This window comes from Macadamia integrifolia, chromosome 4 (genome assembly GCF_013358625.1).
Source record: "Macadamia integrifolia cultivar HAES 741 chromosome 4, SCU_Mint_v3, whole genome shotgun sequence".
Lineage (NCBI taxonomy): Eukaryota > Viridiplantae > Streptophyta > Magnoliopsida > Proteales > Proteaceae > Macadamia > Macadamia integrifolia.
Window position 1 is genome coordinate 26,732,988 of NC_056560.1, and position 14,623 is coordinate 26,747,610.

At 37.7% G+C, this 14,623-nt stretch overlaps 2 protein-coding genes across 3 annotated transcripts; both read left to right on the forward strand.

The window, feature by feature from the left end:
• Positions 1-31: 31 nt before the first annotated feature.
• On the forward strand, positions 32-4,054 carry LOC122075807. Its single transcript, XM_042640978.1, has 4 exons — positions 32-397; positions 521-587; positions 3,496-3,579; positions 3,720-4,054. The coding sequence occupies exons 1-4, from the start codon at positions 236-238 to the stop codon at positions 3,782-3,784; spliced, it is 378 nt and encodes a 125-aa protein (XP_042496912.1). The 5' UTR covers positions 32-235; the 3' UTR covers positions 3,785-4,054.
• A 2,041-nt stretch (positions 4,055-6,095) lies between these two features.
• Positions 6,096-10,727, forward strand: LOC122075565 (E3 ubiquitin-protein ligase RNF144A-like). Of its 2 annotated transcripts, none has more exons than XM_042640634.1 (2): positions 6,096-6,823; positions 10,362-10,727. In XM_042640634.1, exons 1-2 carry the CDS (start codon positions 6,174-6,176, stop codon positions 10,420-10,422), a joined length of 711 nt encoding a protein of 236 aa, XP_042496568.1. In that variant the 5' UTR covers positions 6,096-6,173; the 3' UTR covers positions 10,423-10,727. The 2 variants fall into 2 exon arrangements, with proteins under 2 accessions (XP_042496568.1, XP_042496567.1); XM_042640633.1 differs by having other exon boundaries at positions 10,378-10,727.
• Positions 10,728-14,623: the final 3,896 nt, after the last annotated feature.

A 14,623-nucleotide genomic window follows, 5' to 3' on the forward strand; every position in this document is an offset into this window, starting at 1 on the left:
GTTTGGGGTTCCTTGATCACTACTTTCCTATCCCATAATTAGAATCCTCGAGCTTTCTACACTACCTTCGCAATAAAATTTATATTTACCTAAAAAAATTAATAATAATAATTCAAAAAGCATTTCAACGGTTCTCTAGCTTCCTATTTATGATTTATTAGCCCAACTGTTAGAGGGTTTGTTTTTGGGTAGAACCCAACTAAAGTTGAGATTTTTAGGGTTTTGGGGACCAGACATGACGAAGTTCAACGAGATTCAGAAGAAGAGGAGAGCTCAATCCCAAGAGAAGAAGCGGTTAGTTCATGGCGACCCAATGACAAGGAAGCTCAAGAACAAGCCCCAGCCACAGTCCATCTCCGGCAAGCGCAAGAGGAAGCTCTTTAAGAAATGGCGAATGGTTCTCTCTCTCTCTCTCTCTCTCTTTTATCTTTTACGTTTGTGCCTGTGGTTTGTCGAGTCACGAGTTATAGAGGGTTTTCTTTTTCTTTCTCTCACACTTTAGTCTTTCAATATTTTGCAGGAACAGAAGAACCTTCTTCAGAAGGGTGTCGTCACCATGGGAGATGTTGAGATGGCTCTTGCCGAAGGTGCTAATTGTTTCGACCCTTTTCATTGTTTCTTCTGGCATCTATTTCTAGTTAGAAACCTTGTATTTGTATAGACCAGATTTCAATTTATCCATTCTCTAATCCCTTTCAGTTAGAATTATATGGGATATTTTATATTGTGAGATGCAGAGTTTAAAATTTATGATTTTGATTCCATCTGTTGAATCTCTCTACTGTTTCTGTATTTTTGCATATACGCCGTTCAAAAGATCATGTTTGATATACTCAATAGAGTTACTATCCATGCATTAGGTTTTGTACTTTTCTTCTATGCATATGGAGAACCTAGTGAGTTAGATTTCCCCATCGCTCCAAAAGACCTCCATCTTCTGATTGCGTCCAGATGGATTCCTCTTCCCGTCAACCTTTTCATGGCCGGGAGTCGATTATAAGTCATCGCCTTGGTCAGTGGGCTGAAATTCCGGTGTCTTAACACCTATGGGGGTCTCTCGAATGTTGTTCCTGCCTCCGCCAATAGTCCTTCAGTCCGTTGTGATCCTACTGACAGTCTCTCCCTCCCTTCCTCTAGATCCAATTGCTTTGCCATTTTGCAAATACTGCGTTGATGTTGACAACTCTTTGCTCCCTTCTCTTGGTCCTAATCCTGGTCATTTGCAGAACTCCTGCCACCCTTTTTTGATAATTCCTTGCCTCACACTGCCTCTCTCCACCCCTCTCCTCGCCCCTCTGCCCGAGGCCTCTTCCCTGTCTCCTCTTACAAAAGACGCCTTCCTCCCTCTTTCCATCCTAGTCGTTCTGTGGACCCCTCCATCCCCTAACCCATCCCTACTTCTTGTGCCCCTCTCCCAGTCTTAGCCTTGGACCATCACTCTATCTCAACCCATCTTAACCCAACCCTGGCCCATCTCTCATTCGACCCATCTTTTCTCTACCCATTCCGAAATGTTACGTCCCATCTCCTCTTCTTCTCACCCAACCGAAGCGCACCTGACCCGTCTAGTATTTCCTCCTCACCTGTGGTCTTTGACCTTGGATCCACTGAAGGCTCTCCTCGAATCGAGAACGCTATGCCTATCGTCATGCATGCCTCAAGCACCTCCACCCTCGTCAAGGTTCCTTTGCATGTCTACCATCGGCGCGAGAAATTCATGCCACGTAGCCCGGAACTCCATAACCATTTCTTGTGTCACAACCTCTTGTAATTTATTCCCTTAGCCTTTTGGGCCTTCCCTTGTGTTAGGCTTGTGGGGTTTTCCCTTTTTAGTGTGTTGCGGGTGGTTGGGTCTTTCCCTCCCCCACTTTGTGTTTGCTGGGCCTTATTTGGATTTAGTGTTGGTGCTTGTTCTTCACCCCCCCTCTTCTTTCCTTTGGTTATGAATTCTTTATTCACACCCCCCCCCACCACACCCCCCCCCCCCCCCCACAAAAATAAAAAAAGGTGGGGCAAGAGGGCAGGTGTTGGGAGGAGATGTAGAGGGCAGATTAGGGGCGGTGGCGGATGCGGTGGGCTGTTGGAAGGAGAATACGAGAGGAGAGAGGAGAGGAGAGGAGAGGGTGCCAGGGGTTATTTGGGGTCTTTGAAATACCCAGGGAGAAGGAGAGGTGGAAGTTGTAGTTTCTGGGGGGAATTAGAAAAGAAGTCAGTAGTAGGGGACTTTGAGTAAATATAAGTTGAGTGATAGTAATTGCCTCTAACCTGAATCATGGTTCTTGCTGCGTCAACAAAGATGCATAGTTTTATTTATGGGAAAAAGAACCCTGCCTGTCTGGTGTTGCCTATGCCTAGACACAGGCAGGTGCAAAAAGACCATGTTGTCCCCCGGGGTTCGCTGAAGATGCTCATGTGTGCCCTCCCATTGGCCCTGCGCCGTGGTGTTGCCTACAACAGACCGGCAGGGTTCTTTCTCCCTTTATTTATATTGAGCCTGATAAGAACTCCTTTCGACAATCTTAGGTAATCAAGTTTCCTTTTGCAAAAAATGGTTTGGTTTTCGTGTGTTTTGGCTGAAGGTCAGTTAAGGTGACTATTCTAAGAATTCAGCATTATTAGTAAATATAGTTAGACGATTTAATGTTTAAGTTGGTATTTGGTAAAACATTGGAATTTTACTTTAGTTAATGAACAAGGATGTTCGTTTTGTACCCAGTTGGAGGGGATCTCAACTCCTTAGAATGTGGAACAATTAGTGAGAGTAAAAGGAAGTTTTTTTCATGTGTGAATAGAGAGGAGCAAGCAAGCTCTTCTACACCAATGAAAGGCAACCTTTTGTCCATGATATGCCAAGTTATTCCTAGGAATACCTTTTTGCTTTAATTTATTAAAGTTTTATGAATTTATGTTCCATCCCGTAGAATTATTACTTGCTTCATGGGGTTGGCTCATTAGCATCGAGTCATGGATAGACAACAATCAGTCTTCAAAAGCATCCGGGTTTCTGTTCAAGAATTTTGGCTGTTTAATGGCAGATCTCTGAGCTGCAGGATAAGTGCTTGACATTTTTGCGTGAATTTTGTCATTTCTGTGATATACTGATATGTTGGATTTCAAAAAGTTGTTGGCTCTGCACCTATACCTTTTCTGGTGACTATATGCTTAGTTTTGGTTTATGTTGCTACATTGTTATTATATTGCAATCATATATCCTGGAAGTTTATCTGCGTGTTTCAACTGTATATTGAGTGAGTTGTGAAGGTCAGTAATTTTCATTACTGGATATGAACTGATACAAGTCCATATAATGAGCTCTCTTACTTGCTTAGCTGTCATTTAGTCTATGTTGTCCCATGCTAGTATTTTGTACTTTCTGAAATTGCCTATTGAGAACTAAACTTCAGCAGCATTTGCTATTCCGTTCCATATATCGTATATTGGTAACTTCTGTTGATGCCAAGTTGATGTTGATTTATTGCTGGGATTTGGAATTAGGGACATCTGAAGATACCAAGAAGACATCGAAAAAATTTCACTTGAAGAAGAATGCAAAGCTTAAAATTAAATCGAAAAGTAAAGGCAAGTACTTGCTCATTTCACTTTTTTCTGGAATCAAGTTTTCTGGTTCTTCATTATTTGTGAAAACTTCCCCTCTTTCTTTGGTAATTTTTAATATCACGAAGATCAATACTCATCTGTAATTCCTTTTGGGTTTATAGCTAAGAAGCAAAAAAGATCACCTGCACCAGTTGTGGAGGCTCCAGTTGATGTGATGATGGAGTAACTAGTGAAGGGACGGTGCATATGTAACACACTATGCCTTTGACCTTGTGAGCAATGGACGAAATGAAGCAATGGTGGAGGCGTTTACTTTAGGTTTTTTTTTTCGAAGTTTTCAAAGAAAGTTGGATTTTTTAAGATCCACCTAGAAATTTATAGTAAAATAGTTATAAAATTTTGTGGACAAATAGACCCAAGGTCCCCAAAAAATGTTGTAGGTGAACCTCTTTTAAAAAAAGCAATATCTTTAATTAAAGTTTCGAAGTTATAAAAATTATTCTGCACATAGGCATATCAAAGCTATTTCTCATTCCATTATTGATTATAGGAGGTAGTTAAAATACAAATTTTATTTTAGAAAAAAAAACATTTTTTTATCTCTCCTTTTTTTTTTTTTAAAATAAATTATGAACAAATACATAAATGATTCCAAAGATAGCCTAATTATATGAGGAAAACCACTGGCCAATGATTAACCTTGCCTAATTACAAGACATTGTATTCATGATGATAGACGGTGCCCATCCGTTTAGGAAGAAAGTTCATTACATGTGCGGAAGGGGTCTTTGAAGTATCTCTCATCTTTCCACAAATTTTCAGTCACATCATTTTGTATCATTTTTTAGGACCGTGTGGAATGGTTCACCTCACTATTTTAGGTCTCGCAGACTTTTTTAGGGTTTCAAGTATGTTTTTTAAAATATCTTTTCATGTGTTTTTGAAGCTCTCTAATGAAGGAATTCTTCTTCACCGTGGCTTAAAGAAACATTTTCCTTTCATTTTGGTCCCAGGTTACACTCTGCTTGCTTATGCCAAGAACTTCCTCCAACATTTACATGGAAAAGTTCAGACATTAGGGAGGTGTAAGGTTGACTTGACACCTTATCTCATGGATACTTCTATAGATCAAATTTTCCTAACCAAGGTGAGGGACTCCATTCACCACGTGGCACTAGGGCCACTTGAAAAGGGGGGATGGGGGAGAGACACGGGATCTCTAACCCTAGGATTAATCTTACTGTGCGGTCTAATAAAACTTCTTTCTACTTTTTTTAGCCAAGGAAAAAAAAAATAATATTGAAGTCAGAAGAACTGATAGATAGTAAAGAGTGGCAGGTGAAGGGTATTTTGTCTTTCTCATGCATTTATTGTTAAATTACCTAGTTTGTATTCCAAGTGAATTCAAATGCAGATGGCCCTTCCAACAATTCATGGACAATTTTCAGTTTGTTGCTATGTATAAAGTGGTTATGATGGAGATGAGTTGATAACCTTTGTTGACCTAACACCACCTCTCTCTTTATCTACAAGAAAGAGAGAGAGAGAGAGAGAGAGAGAGAGAGAACCTCTCTTTTTCAATGGAGAACTTACCAAGAAACTTCATTTAAAATTCTTTGTTTGCCATTCTATCTTCAATATATTATTATAGTTTCTGAATTTTTTATAAACAGCAGTGAAGTAATATCATCAGTTGGGGTTCCAGCCTCAGCAGTCACCATTGCCCCTCTTTTACGTTTCTTCCTCCGGCAATTACTATCACTCCCCAATCTTCAACTTTTTTTCTAATGCTCATTTTACTTTTGAACTTTTACATCTTCTTCTCCCCTTTTTTTTTTTTAATACCCAAATAACCCGTCCTTTCACTTTGTAACCAATTCAACGGAGATCATGTTCACTTTTTATTATTCTTTTTTCTTACCATTTTCTCTCTCCTCATTTTTCTTTTACTGTAGGTGTGGTTGAAGAAAGAAATAAAAAAAAGGGAACAGATAGACCTAACGAAGAATCCAAAATTATGAAATCACATTTAAGATAGGAAACCTGTACACGAAAACACGAATCCTCAATGTGAAACTCAAATAATATGGTTCAATATAGGGAGATTACCTCTCTCCCTTCCATGAGAGTAATGATTGTCTACTGTGGATGCGACAGAGTGGCAAGCATTGGACGATCAAGATGACATCGGCACATGCCCTGATGTCGTTTTGACCATTGGATGCTCGCAACACCGTCACATGTACGACAGAGGATGTTTTCACTTTCCATGGTATATGCAGAAGAAAAAGGAGGAAGAGGAGGAGTAAGATGAACTGGTTACAAAGTGAAAAGGAGGGGTATTCTGGGTATTTAAAAAGAGCAAGGGAGAAGAAGATATAAAAGTTCAAAAACAGGGGTGTATCAGAAAAAAATGTTAAAAATAAGGAGTTTTAATAAATATGGATTAAGTGTAGGGAAGTGATAGTAATTACCCCCTTTCTTCTTCATCTTCTTCTTTCTCTTTCTCTTTTTCTTTATTCTTTCTGTTTGTTATTTAACAAAAAAAATGGAAAAAGGGGTTTGGCAATAATAACCCAAATCCAAACCCCTCACTCTCTCTCACAAACCAAACAATGGGAAACACACAGGCCCAACACTCCTCTACTGGCTCTTCTTCTGCCAAAGCTCCCTATCAGAAAGAAGAAAAAGAAGAAGAAGAAGAAGAAGCAGAGGAATCAAGAATCACTTGTGAAATCTGTATAGAGCCCATTCCAAAAAGCCAGAAATTCAAGAACAAGAAGAGGTGTGATCATTCATTCTGCACAGATTGTATTGCAAAATACATAGAAGCAAAGATGGAAGAAGAATTGGCTTCAAACTTGAAATGCCCAGGTTTGAACTGTGAGGTGCCATTAGATCCTATTTCATGTCGTTCAATTCTCACCCAGAGACAGTTTGAGAAGTGGTGTGATGTGCTCTGTGAAGCCACAGTTCTAAAGTGGGAGAGAGTTTACTGTCCATACCAAGATTGCTCTGCTTTGATCTTGAATGAGTGTGGAGAGAGTGGTGTTAAGAAAACTAAATGCCCTAATTGTAAGAAACTGTTCTGTTATCTTTGCAAGATTCCATGGCATGTAGGTCTTGGTTGTGAAAGAACAGTGGAGATGAGGGAAAGGAATGAGATTTTGTTTACTGAGCTTGTTCAGAGGAAGAGGTGGACTAGATGCCCTATCTGCAAACATTGTGTGGAACTGGTTTCTGGCTGCCCGGTAGTTCGATGCAGGTTTGCTTCTTTTTCAACTTTATTTCCTTAATCTCTAGGTTTAATTGGTTTCTTCTTCTTTTTCTTGAAACATAAATTTAGGGAAAAAATACTGTTTGGGAGCCCCTTTCTCTCTCTCTTCCCATGTAAATGTATATCTTTTTGCCCCTTGTTGTGGGGAAAGAGAGAGCCTACACCAATGCTCCTGGACAGAGAAAAAGAAATTTTGCAGGGGTATTTTGAAAAATAAAAAAACTTAAGGGGTATTTGGGAACCCATAGGAGAAGGGGATTATTCTATTTTGGTGCATGAGATTGTGAGCTGCCCGGATTGCAGGAAAAATTATTCTGTTCTTCAATTTAGAAGGTATATATAAATTATACCTCTCTCTCTCTCTTTTTCCCCCTTCTCTCTTTATGGTGGAGTTCTATTTGTTTTTTATAAACTGTATATAGTGGAGTTTAGGGCAATGGAATCTCTCTCTCCACAATGGAGGGTTTTTATTTATTATTATTATTATTATTTTTTAACTCTATATAGTGGAGTTTAGTGCATATAAAACTTTCTGATACACTTGATGGGTTGAATTGTTAGTGGGTAAGTTATTACTAGTGGGTTAAGAGAGAAGTTGTAGGAAGAGTTTTAGGGTAGAGTAGTGGAGAGCTTGGATTGTGGGTTGTAAGTTCGTAACTAATTATCCTATCCTATATAATAGGAATGAGAATCTAACAAAAAGTAGACTAGAAAAAAAGGCAATGATCGGTAGTTGAGTTGAGGCGTCCAACCTCCTAATTAGGCCAGCTGCTATGGTTTCATCAGTAAAGCCAATCTTATCTTATCTTTATCCTATTTTATCTATTATATTTCTTTATTTGTGTTATTAATAGTAATAGTCTCTCTCTCCCATATTTTATCTCTTGCACCTCCTTATTATCTCTAATTTATCTTGTATGTACGTAGCACACTCTCTCCATAGTGGAGTTTAGTGCATAAAAATATCTCTCTTTCTAGCTTTGGATTGTTTCAGCTTTTCTGCCATTGATGTGGTGGGTAGGATTTTTCTCCATAGAGCTCATGGACAATAGAGTGAACAAATTAAAAAAAGAAAACTTTTCTATGAATTAGGATTTATCACTAATTTTTTAATGTAAATTGCAAAAATTGGTATTGAAAAATAAGAATAAGAAAAATTTTAAAAAACATTATTTGTACGATTTTTTTTTTACAACAAAACAAACTAGACAAAGAGAAAAGAAACAATAATGAGGAAAAACAATTTAAAAAATTCTTAATTGTCAAAGAATACAAATTTCTGAAAATGGTAATATGAAAAATATGGTTGGAAAATCGTAGGATGAAAAGGAATGTAGGGTATGTTTATCTTTATATATTAATCCAATTATTTTTTGATAGCCTCTCCTATGTAGTAGGGGGTGGGCCTCGTACATTTGTCCCTCCCCTGTAGTCGCGGGAGCTTCGTGCACTGGGTTACTCTTTTTTATTAATCTAAAATTTATCTACATTTTTTTTTTTGGCTGAACAAAAACAATCTTAATTAGAACAGAAACAAGTGTACAATTGAGTCTACACTTACATGACACTTTTTCACCCTTGCCTTCTTAGCTATCCTATCAGCCATTGAAATTACTTATCTTTCTTTATTAATCCAAAACTTAACTCTATTCTTGTTAATAGATAGATTAATTAGGATTAAATAAAAATCTTTAGTTAAACTTCCATTTCCTCCATCATACTTAATAATTGAGTTTTTAATCATTTTTTTCTGGGGTGTAAGATAATGTTTTCTAGTTCAACAATCATATCATGACTAACTATTAATTTAGTTCATCACATGAGCTCATCATTCTTTTTATAAGCTCACACCATTTTGATTTTCTTTTGTTATTATTTATTTATTGACTTATTTAATTATTATATTTATTATAATTATTTGGTGGGTTACCGAGATGGTGATTGACAAAGAGTGTTACGTGTTGAATATAAAGGGGCGAAATATTAAATGATATTGCCATATTGTGGAGAGTGAACTAAATTATATATCTATATTTTTTGAAAAAAGAAAGCTACCTGGTCGGGTGGTATCTATGCCCACATATAGGGATTTTTGAAATTATTGTCCCACCTCTTGTGAAATAAAAAATTTAACTTATATTGATACCTTTACGTGCACTCTCGTTGGCCTCTGTCCTGACATAGGGATCACGTAACCAGACTATGATCTCTTGCCTTTTTTTTTTAATGAGGTGATAAAGAAGTAAACTATATCATGGTATCTTATTAGAATCACTTCGGATAAACAATCACCAATTGGAGGATTTAATAAGGATTATAAAAGAAAGACATAAGGGCCTCTTCCTTAAAACAGCCCATTGTTGGTGAACTCATTCCAACCTCGCCAACCAAATTTGGTTGGATCAATAGGGCCTGGTTTAGTGTGGTCCAAGTTGCACCCTTACCATACATTATGTGTGCTACATCTTTAGGGATCAGGCCTTAAGGGTCAATTGACCCATACATGATAGTTCGACAGGCACCTGGTTCTGCCATATATAGTTGGTTTGATGGTTCTTATACTATGTATATATAAATTCCGCCAAGGTCCTCTACTCATATGTTAAGTGTTAATTCAAATAGAGTTGGGTCACATGGCAAAACAAATGAAGAAAAAAAACCAAGACCATGAAGAGGGTACCTTGGATTATGGAAGGAAGTGCATGAACATTAGGGAGAGGATATATATGCCATTAAGTGGATTGAATTTGAAACTAAAATTTGACATGTGGTTGAGTCTAGACTATTTCCAAGATAACCACAGTCAAAATTGCGATGGTAGCCTTCCACATGGCAAAACTAACCCATCACATATTTTGTATGTGTATGCCCACCACATAAAACCTTTTGACCTGTATATAAGTGTTGGCTAATGGGAACCATGAAAGCACAATTGTATGCGGAAAAGAACGCTTCTCGATTGCACAGTCACTGTTTTAGCATGGGGACCAATGAGGGGCACACATTGGCATAAATAGGGTTGGGGGGCGGGGGGGCGTGATTTTTACTGCCCTCTCTGTCTAGGCACATGGTCCAAACGACCAAGGAGTGTTCATTTCCCTTAATTGTATTATGCTTAATGGAGGGGGATCACTGTCAAGTTGCATGGCCCTTGCACCAGAATGGAGATATCCAACATGGGTGAGATTTTTTATTCCACAAGGATGGGGCAGTCATTTTGTCATTCCTACATCTTCATGGTCTCAACCATGTTTGCGAAATGATTAAGTGTTACTGAATTATTGGGTGTGCTTGGGTCTGGAGTCATCATTTCAAAGTTTATAATAAGGTCTGGGTAATACAAGTATGAACATGTCTCAGCTCAATATTGAGTTATAACCAATGTGATATCAGCAAGAGAGGCCAGAGTAGTAGGCGAGTTGGAAGAGTGTAGTCATGATTGGGGCTTGGAAACATACCATCCCTAAGGGCCCATTAATGCAAACTTTTGAGGCCCACTAATGAACTTTAATGTTTTTGATGGTAGTTCTTTGTGGATGCAGATGTGGTATCAGTTTTTGCTATGGTTGTGGAAGGAAAACTCCTAATCAATTGTGCTGGTGCAAGAGAACAGTGGCCCACAGCTTCTGTCTACTTCTTGTTCTTCTTATTATTATCATCTTGGTTTTAGGTGTATTTGTTGGAATCTTTATGGGGATTAGGGCAATAATAAGGAGGTAGCATGCAATTATTTATGTTTCAACTTATATTTTAGCAGAAGATCATCTGTTTTTGATTTATGTGTCTTTGTTTCAAGGTCAGTTATTATATTCTACCCAGAAAAAAGTAGATGATTTAATGTCATCTTTCTCAAGTGATTTAAAAATGAATATGGTTTTGGTTTCTCTTTTAATTTCTTTGATAATTTCAAAAGCCTGATTGGATGCATTGCTTTGCAAACTGAACTGATAGGAAACATTCTCCCTAGAAAAAGTATTTTGTATGACTTTTCAATGCCACCTCTATTTGAAATCTACAAAAGTCCCCAAAGTTTAAATGTTGCTTCGAAGGGGAGTAACTAATTGTCAAGGAGTGTAGCCTTTATTGCATGCCCCACACTAGTGTTCCATTCTTGCTACATATTTTACCTGAAGATCCCCATTAAATCTACGTTGTAATGCTTTGCCTCTTCTGTCCAAAAAAACTCGAGGAAGTACATTCTCCTCTCCTGTACTTTGTCTTAATACCATTTTTTTTTCCCCCAATTCTTCAGATTCTATCAATCGTACCCTTTCTGTTAAAGAACCCTATTAAGTGATGACATTGACCTTAAAATATGATATATAACTCATAAATTACCCTTTCATGATATAAAATATCAAGACTGGCCTTTAAATCCCTAAAAGGGGTCATCGTCTTTGTGTGGACAGTCTGAAACTCTTCTCTTGTTGAGAAGGGTTAGTAGCTATCAGGAGCAAATTAGCAAGTACCGAATGGACATTTGTTTGAGTTGGTCCGTGGTAGTTGTATTAGAGTCAAGTTGCATAAAAATCCTCTGCGGTGAGGCAGTGAGCAACAATGAAGATCCAACAAGTAGGGTGCATGCTAGGGCCCTCCTGGTTATTGAATACTCATTGTCACTCACTGCTCACCATAGAAGATTTGAACCCGAGTCAAGTTTGATCAGAGGCGCAGACATGACCAATATTTTCCATCAATGTTTGGCTACCAAGAAAAGAAAAGAAAAGGAAAGGAAAAAAAAAAATTTATTGTGTGGGGAGTGCCCCTCTCTCTTGTACAATTAATAGGATAGAGTCCATAAAAAAAAAAAAAAAAAAAAAAAAAAAAAAAAAAAAAAAAAAGAGGAAGTTATCATCTTTACTACTTTTGTATAAAGAAGCTACAAAAAGATCCAGTGAGGATATTGCAAAAAAGGTAAGAGCTTAAGCTTTTTTATTTTATTTTTTGTTATTTACATCTTATAGAACTATCCAAGGGGACTTTATTCACACACACAAGAGAAGAGGGCAGGGGAGGGGGGATGCTAGGAAAAAGGGGCTGTGCATGTGACTGGAGTTGATCCTTAGACCACAAACTTGGTGCCTGCTCTACTAGCAGAGGCTGCAACCAGTGCGTTATGCATTGGATTCACACAGCAAGAGCTTAAGTAACCAGTTGTTTGGTCATAGAAGAGGATTGGATGATCCTTAAAGTTATCTACAAGATGACATTCTTCCAAGACTGCTACTTAGACTTTTTACATATATAGAGTAAACCACATACTATTGGTTTAATTTCCATCATGTGAAAGCTAGGATGATCATGAGGAGCTCGATCACATCTTTACTGCTTTCATCTTCCAATTCCTTAAAGCAAACTCAACCAATGCTTTCAGTTCATCCTCAGTGTCGATTACGCCGTTGTTGTTGGAGTCGCTATACTTGAAGAATTGCTGTGTCTTGTGGGTGGTAAACCAGAAGCCCTTGCGCTTGAGGAAGGCCTGAAGCTCTTGCTCGGTTATGTGTCCATCGCCGTTGGTGTCAGCATTCATCAACCACCATTGTTTAAGTTCCTCAACAAGGGAGGGAGGTAAGGGTGAGGGTGAGGGTGCAGGGACCTGTCGGAGTGTATAGTGAAGGAAGGGCATGTTTGGTTGGAAATAGGAGAGAATATTGAGTCTGATATGATCACACTGGATGAAGAAAGAGGGAGAGACCACTTTATATAGATAGATCAGCTTCTAATTCATAATCCTTGGGACCCTTTATTCCTACTTATCTCTAATTAGTATCCAATAACAAAGAGGATAGAGGATCCAAGGAGTGCAACTGCTGAGGGTAGTAATTTTAGTTTGTTTTACTCTGGAATAAATGATTTACAATGTCCATAGGGTGCCATGTCCAGATCCGGCTCCTTTGTGATGTGGGATGTGGCATATATTCGACGATTGGGAGCACTTGAGTACACACTTTAGCATACAAGCAAACCGTGCCGTGCCGTGTCACAGAGGAGCCACACACGTTATGTCCATAATATTTAATTGGCTGTATGGAGTAACATCTGATAATACAATTCCCTTTCATGAGATCATGCACATAATTGAAAAATGTGCATTACGTTAATTGATACAATAAGTCATTTTTGAAACTCTTTTATTTTCCCATCTTAAGAATTTTTAGAACAAGACAAGGAACACTTAAAAGAAGGTGCTAAGTTCTAAATATACCTATAAAGGTGTCATACACTCCCTTAGTTGAATTAGACCCCAACCAATAGAGTCCATGTTTAAACATTCTTGTACAATAGAGGTATATTACTAGTGCAAGATATTCCAAACAACCAAATAATTTCAGGAGTAATAATAAAGTTATTCTCTAAGCAAGCAGATACACTACACCCTCTCACATTAGTTTTTTGAATCATTATTTCTCTCTCCGTAGAGCAATTCATAAAATAATGAATATGAGTAAGTACAATGTATGCCTCAGGCTCTTTGAGCCTTTTCCCATAATAATAATGTGATATGATATATATAATGGCAGGGCTAGGCTGGCTTAGGCTCAATCCAACCCTGGTATGGTTGACGCTAGACCTAACCTAGCAGGTGGGCTGAAGACCTAGTCCTGAGATGTATGAGTGGCCTTTGAGCGTGCCTAATCTTGCAAGGCCAAATTTTCACACCCCTTTTTTATTCTGTACGATACTTATATTTCTAGAATCAATTTGAGGTGATAATAATATCTTTCTTAGTCGATTTGGAATTGCCAAAGATAGAAATGTAATTTTACACCCTTTTTCCCCTTAAAACCAAGCGGTTTTCATCAATTATGGCTAAGTTTTGTCGTCAATAAACGAATAGATAAGAAAAAAAAAAGTGAATTTGATTAGAGAGAGACACATGAAGCAATCTATCTCTCTCTATTCAAATTCAAAATTTTTTTTTTTTTCTATTCATTTTTTAACAATCAAACATAGCCTATATGATTAGTCATTCAATTTAAGGGTTACACAATATTTATTACAATTTGTTTTCTATGAATTTACAAAGGGGGATGGTGAGGATACTCTGTGTGGAACCGAGACTTGAAACCAAAACCCTAAACACCTACTGCGCTATCAATTCCTTCGCTAAGCAGCTGTCCCATGATTTAGAAACAATTGGATGGAGTCAAGAATAGCATCCTTACTATTAGTATATTCCCAGTACAGGATGCCCACTTGGTGGGGATACTAGAACTATGGAAGTGTGATGGGTGGGCCATAAAATTTAGTCCAGTCTCCAAAGCGGTGATAACCATACTCATGGGGGAAGTTGGATAAATTATTTATAGGTATCAATAGGTCATGAACTTGTAGTTAATAAAGCTAACAATGCTTTGTGATGAGTGGGTTTCACTTTATTTGCAACCAACAAAAATGGATGGGTCCATGTAATGGAGAAACCCCCCCTTCTAATTCTCACAACAATAACAATAATATTTAATACCTTATCTCAATTTAATGGGATCAGTTACATAAAGATTTTAAGTGAGGATCAACATGGAGATTCATGCAAAAATATTGATGAATTATGACTAATTATAATAAGTATCGGTTGTGAAACTCACGCACCACTCCAAAATCCAAACCAGTCAAAGGCTTGTAATAAAGTATTGACTTTTTACTTGACGCACCATATAGATCGGTCAACCCAAAACATTCTACATACACTACGTTTACAACTAAGACAATACATGATGCATCAATCTCACCCGTCTAGATAAAATATTTATAAAAAAAAAGTGAAAGTTTTTTTTTTTTTTTTTTTTT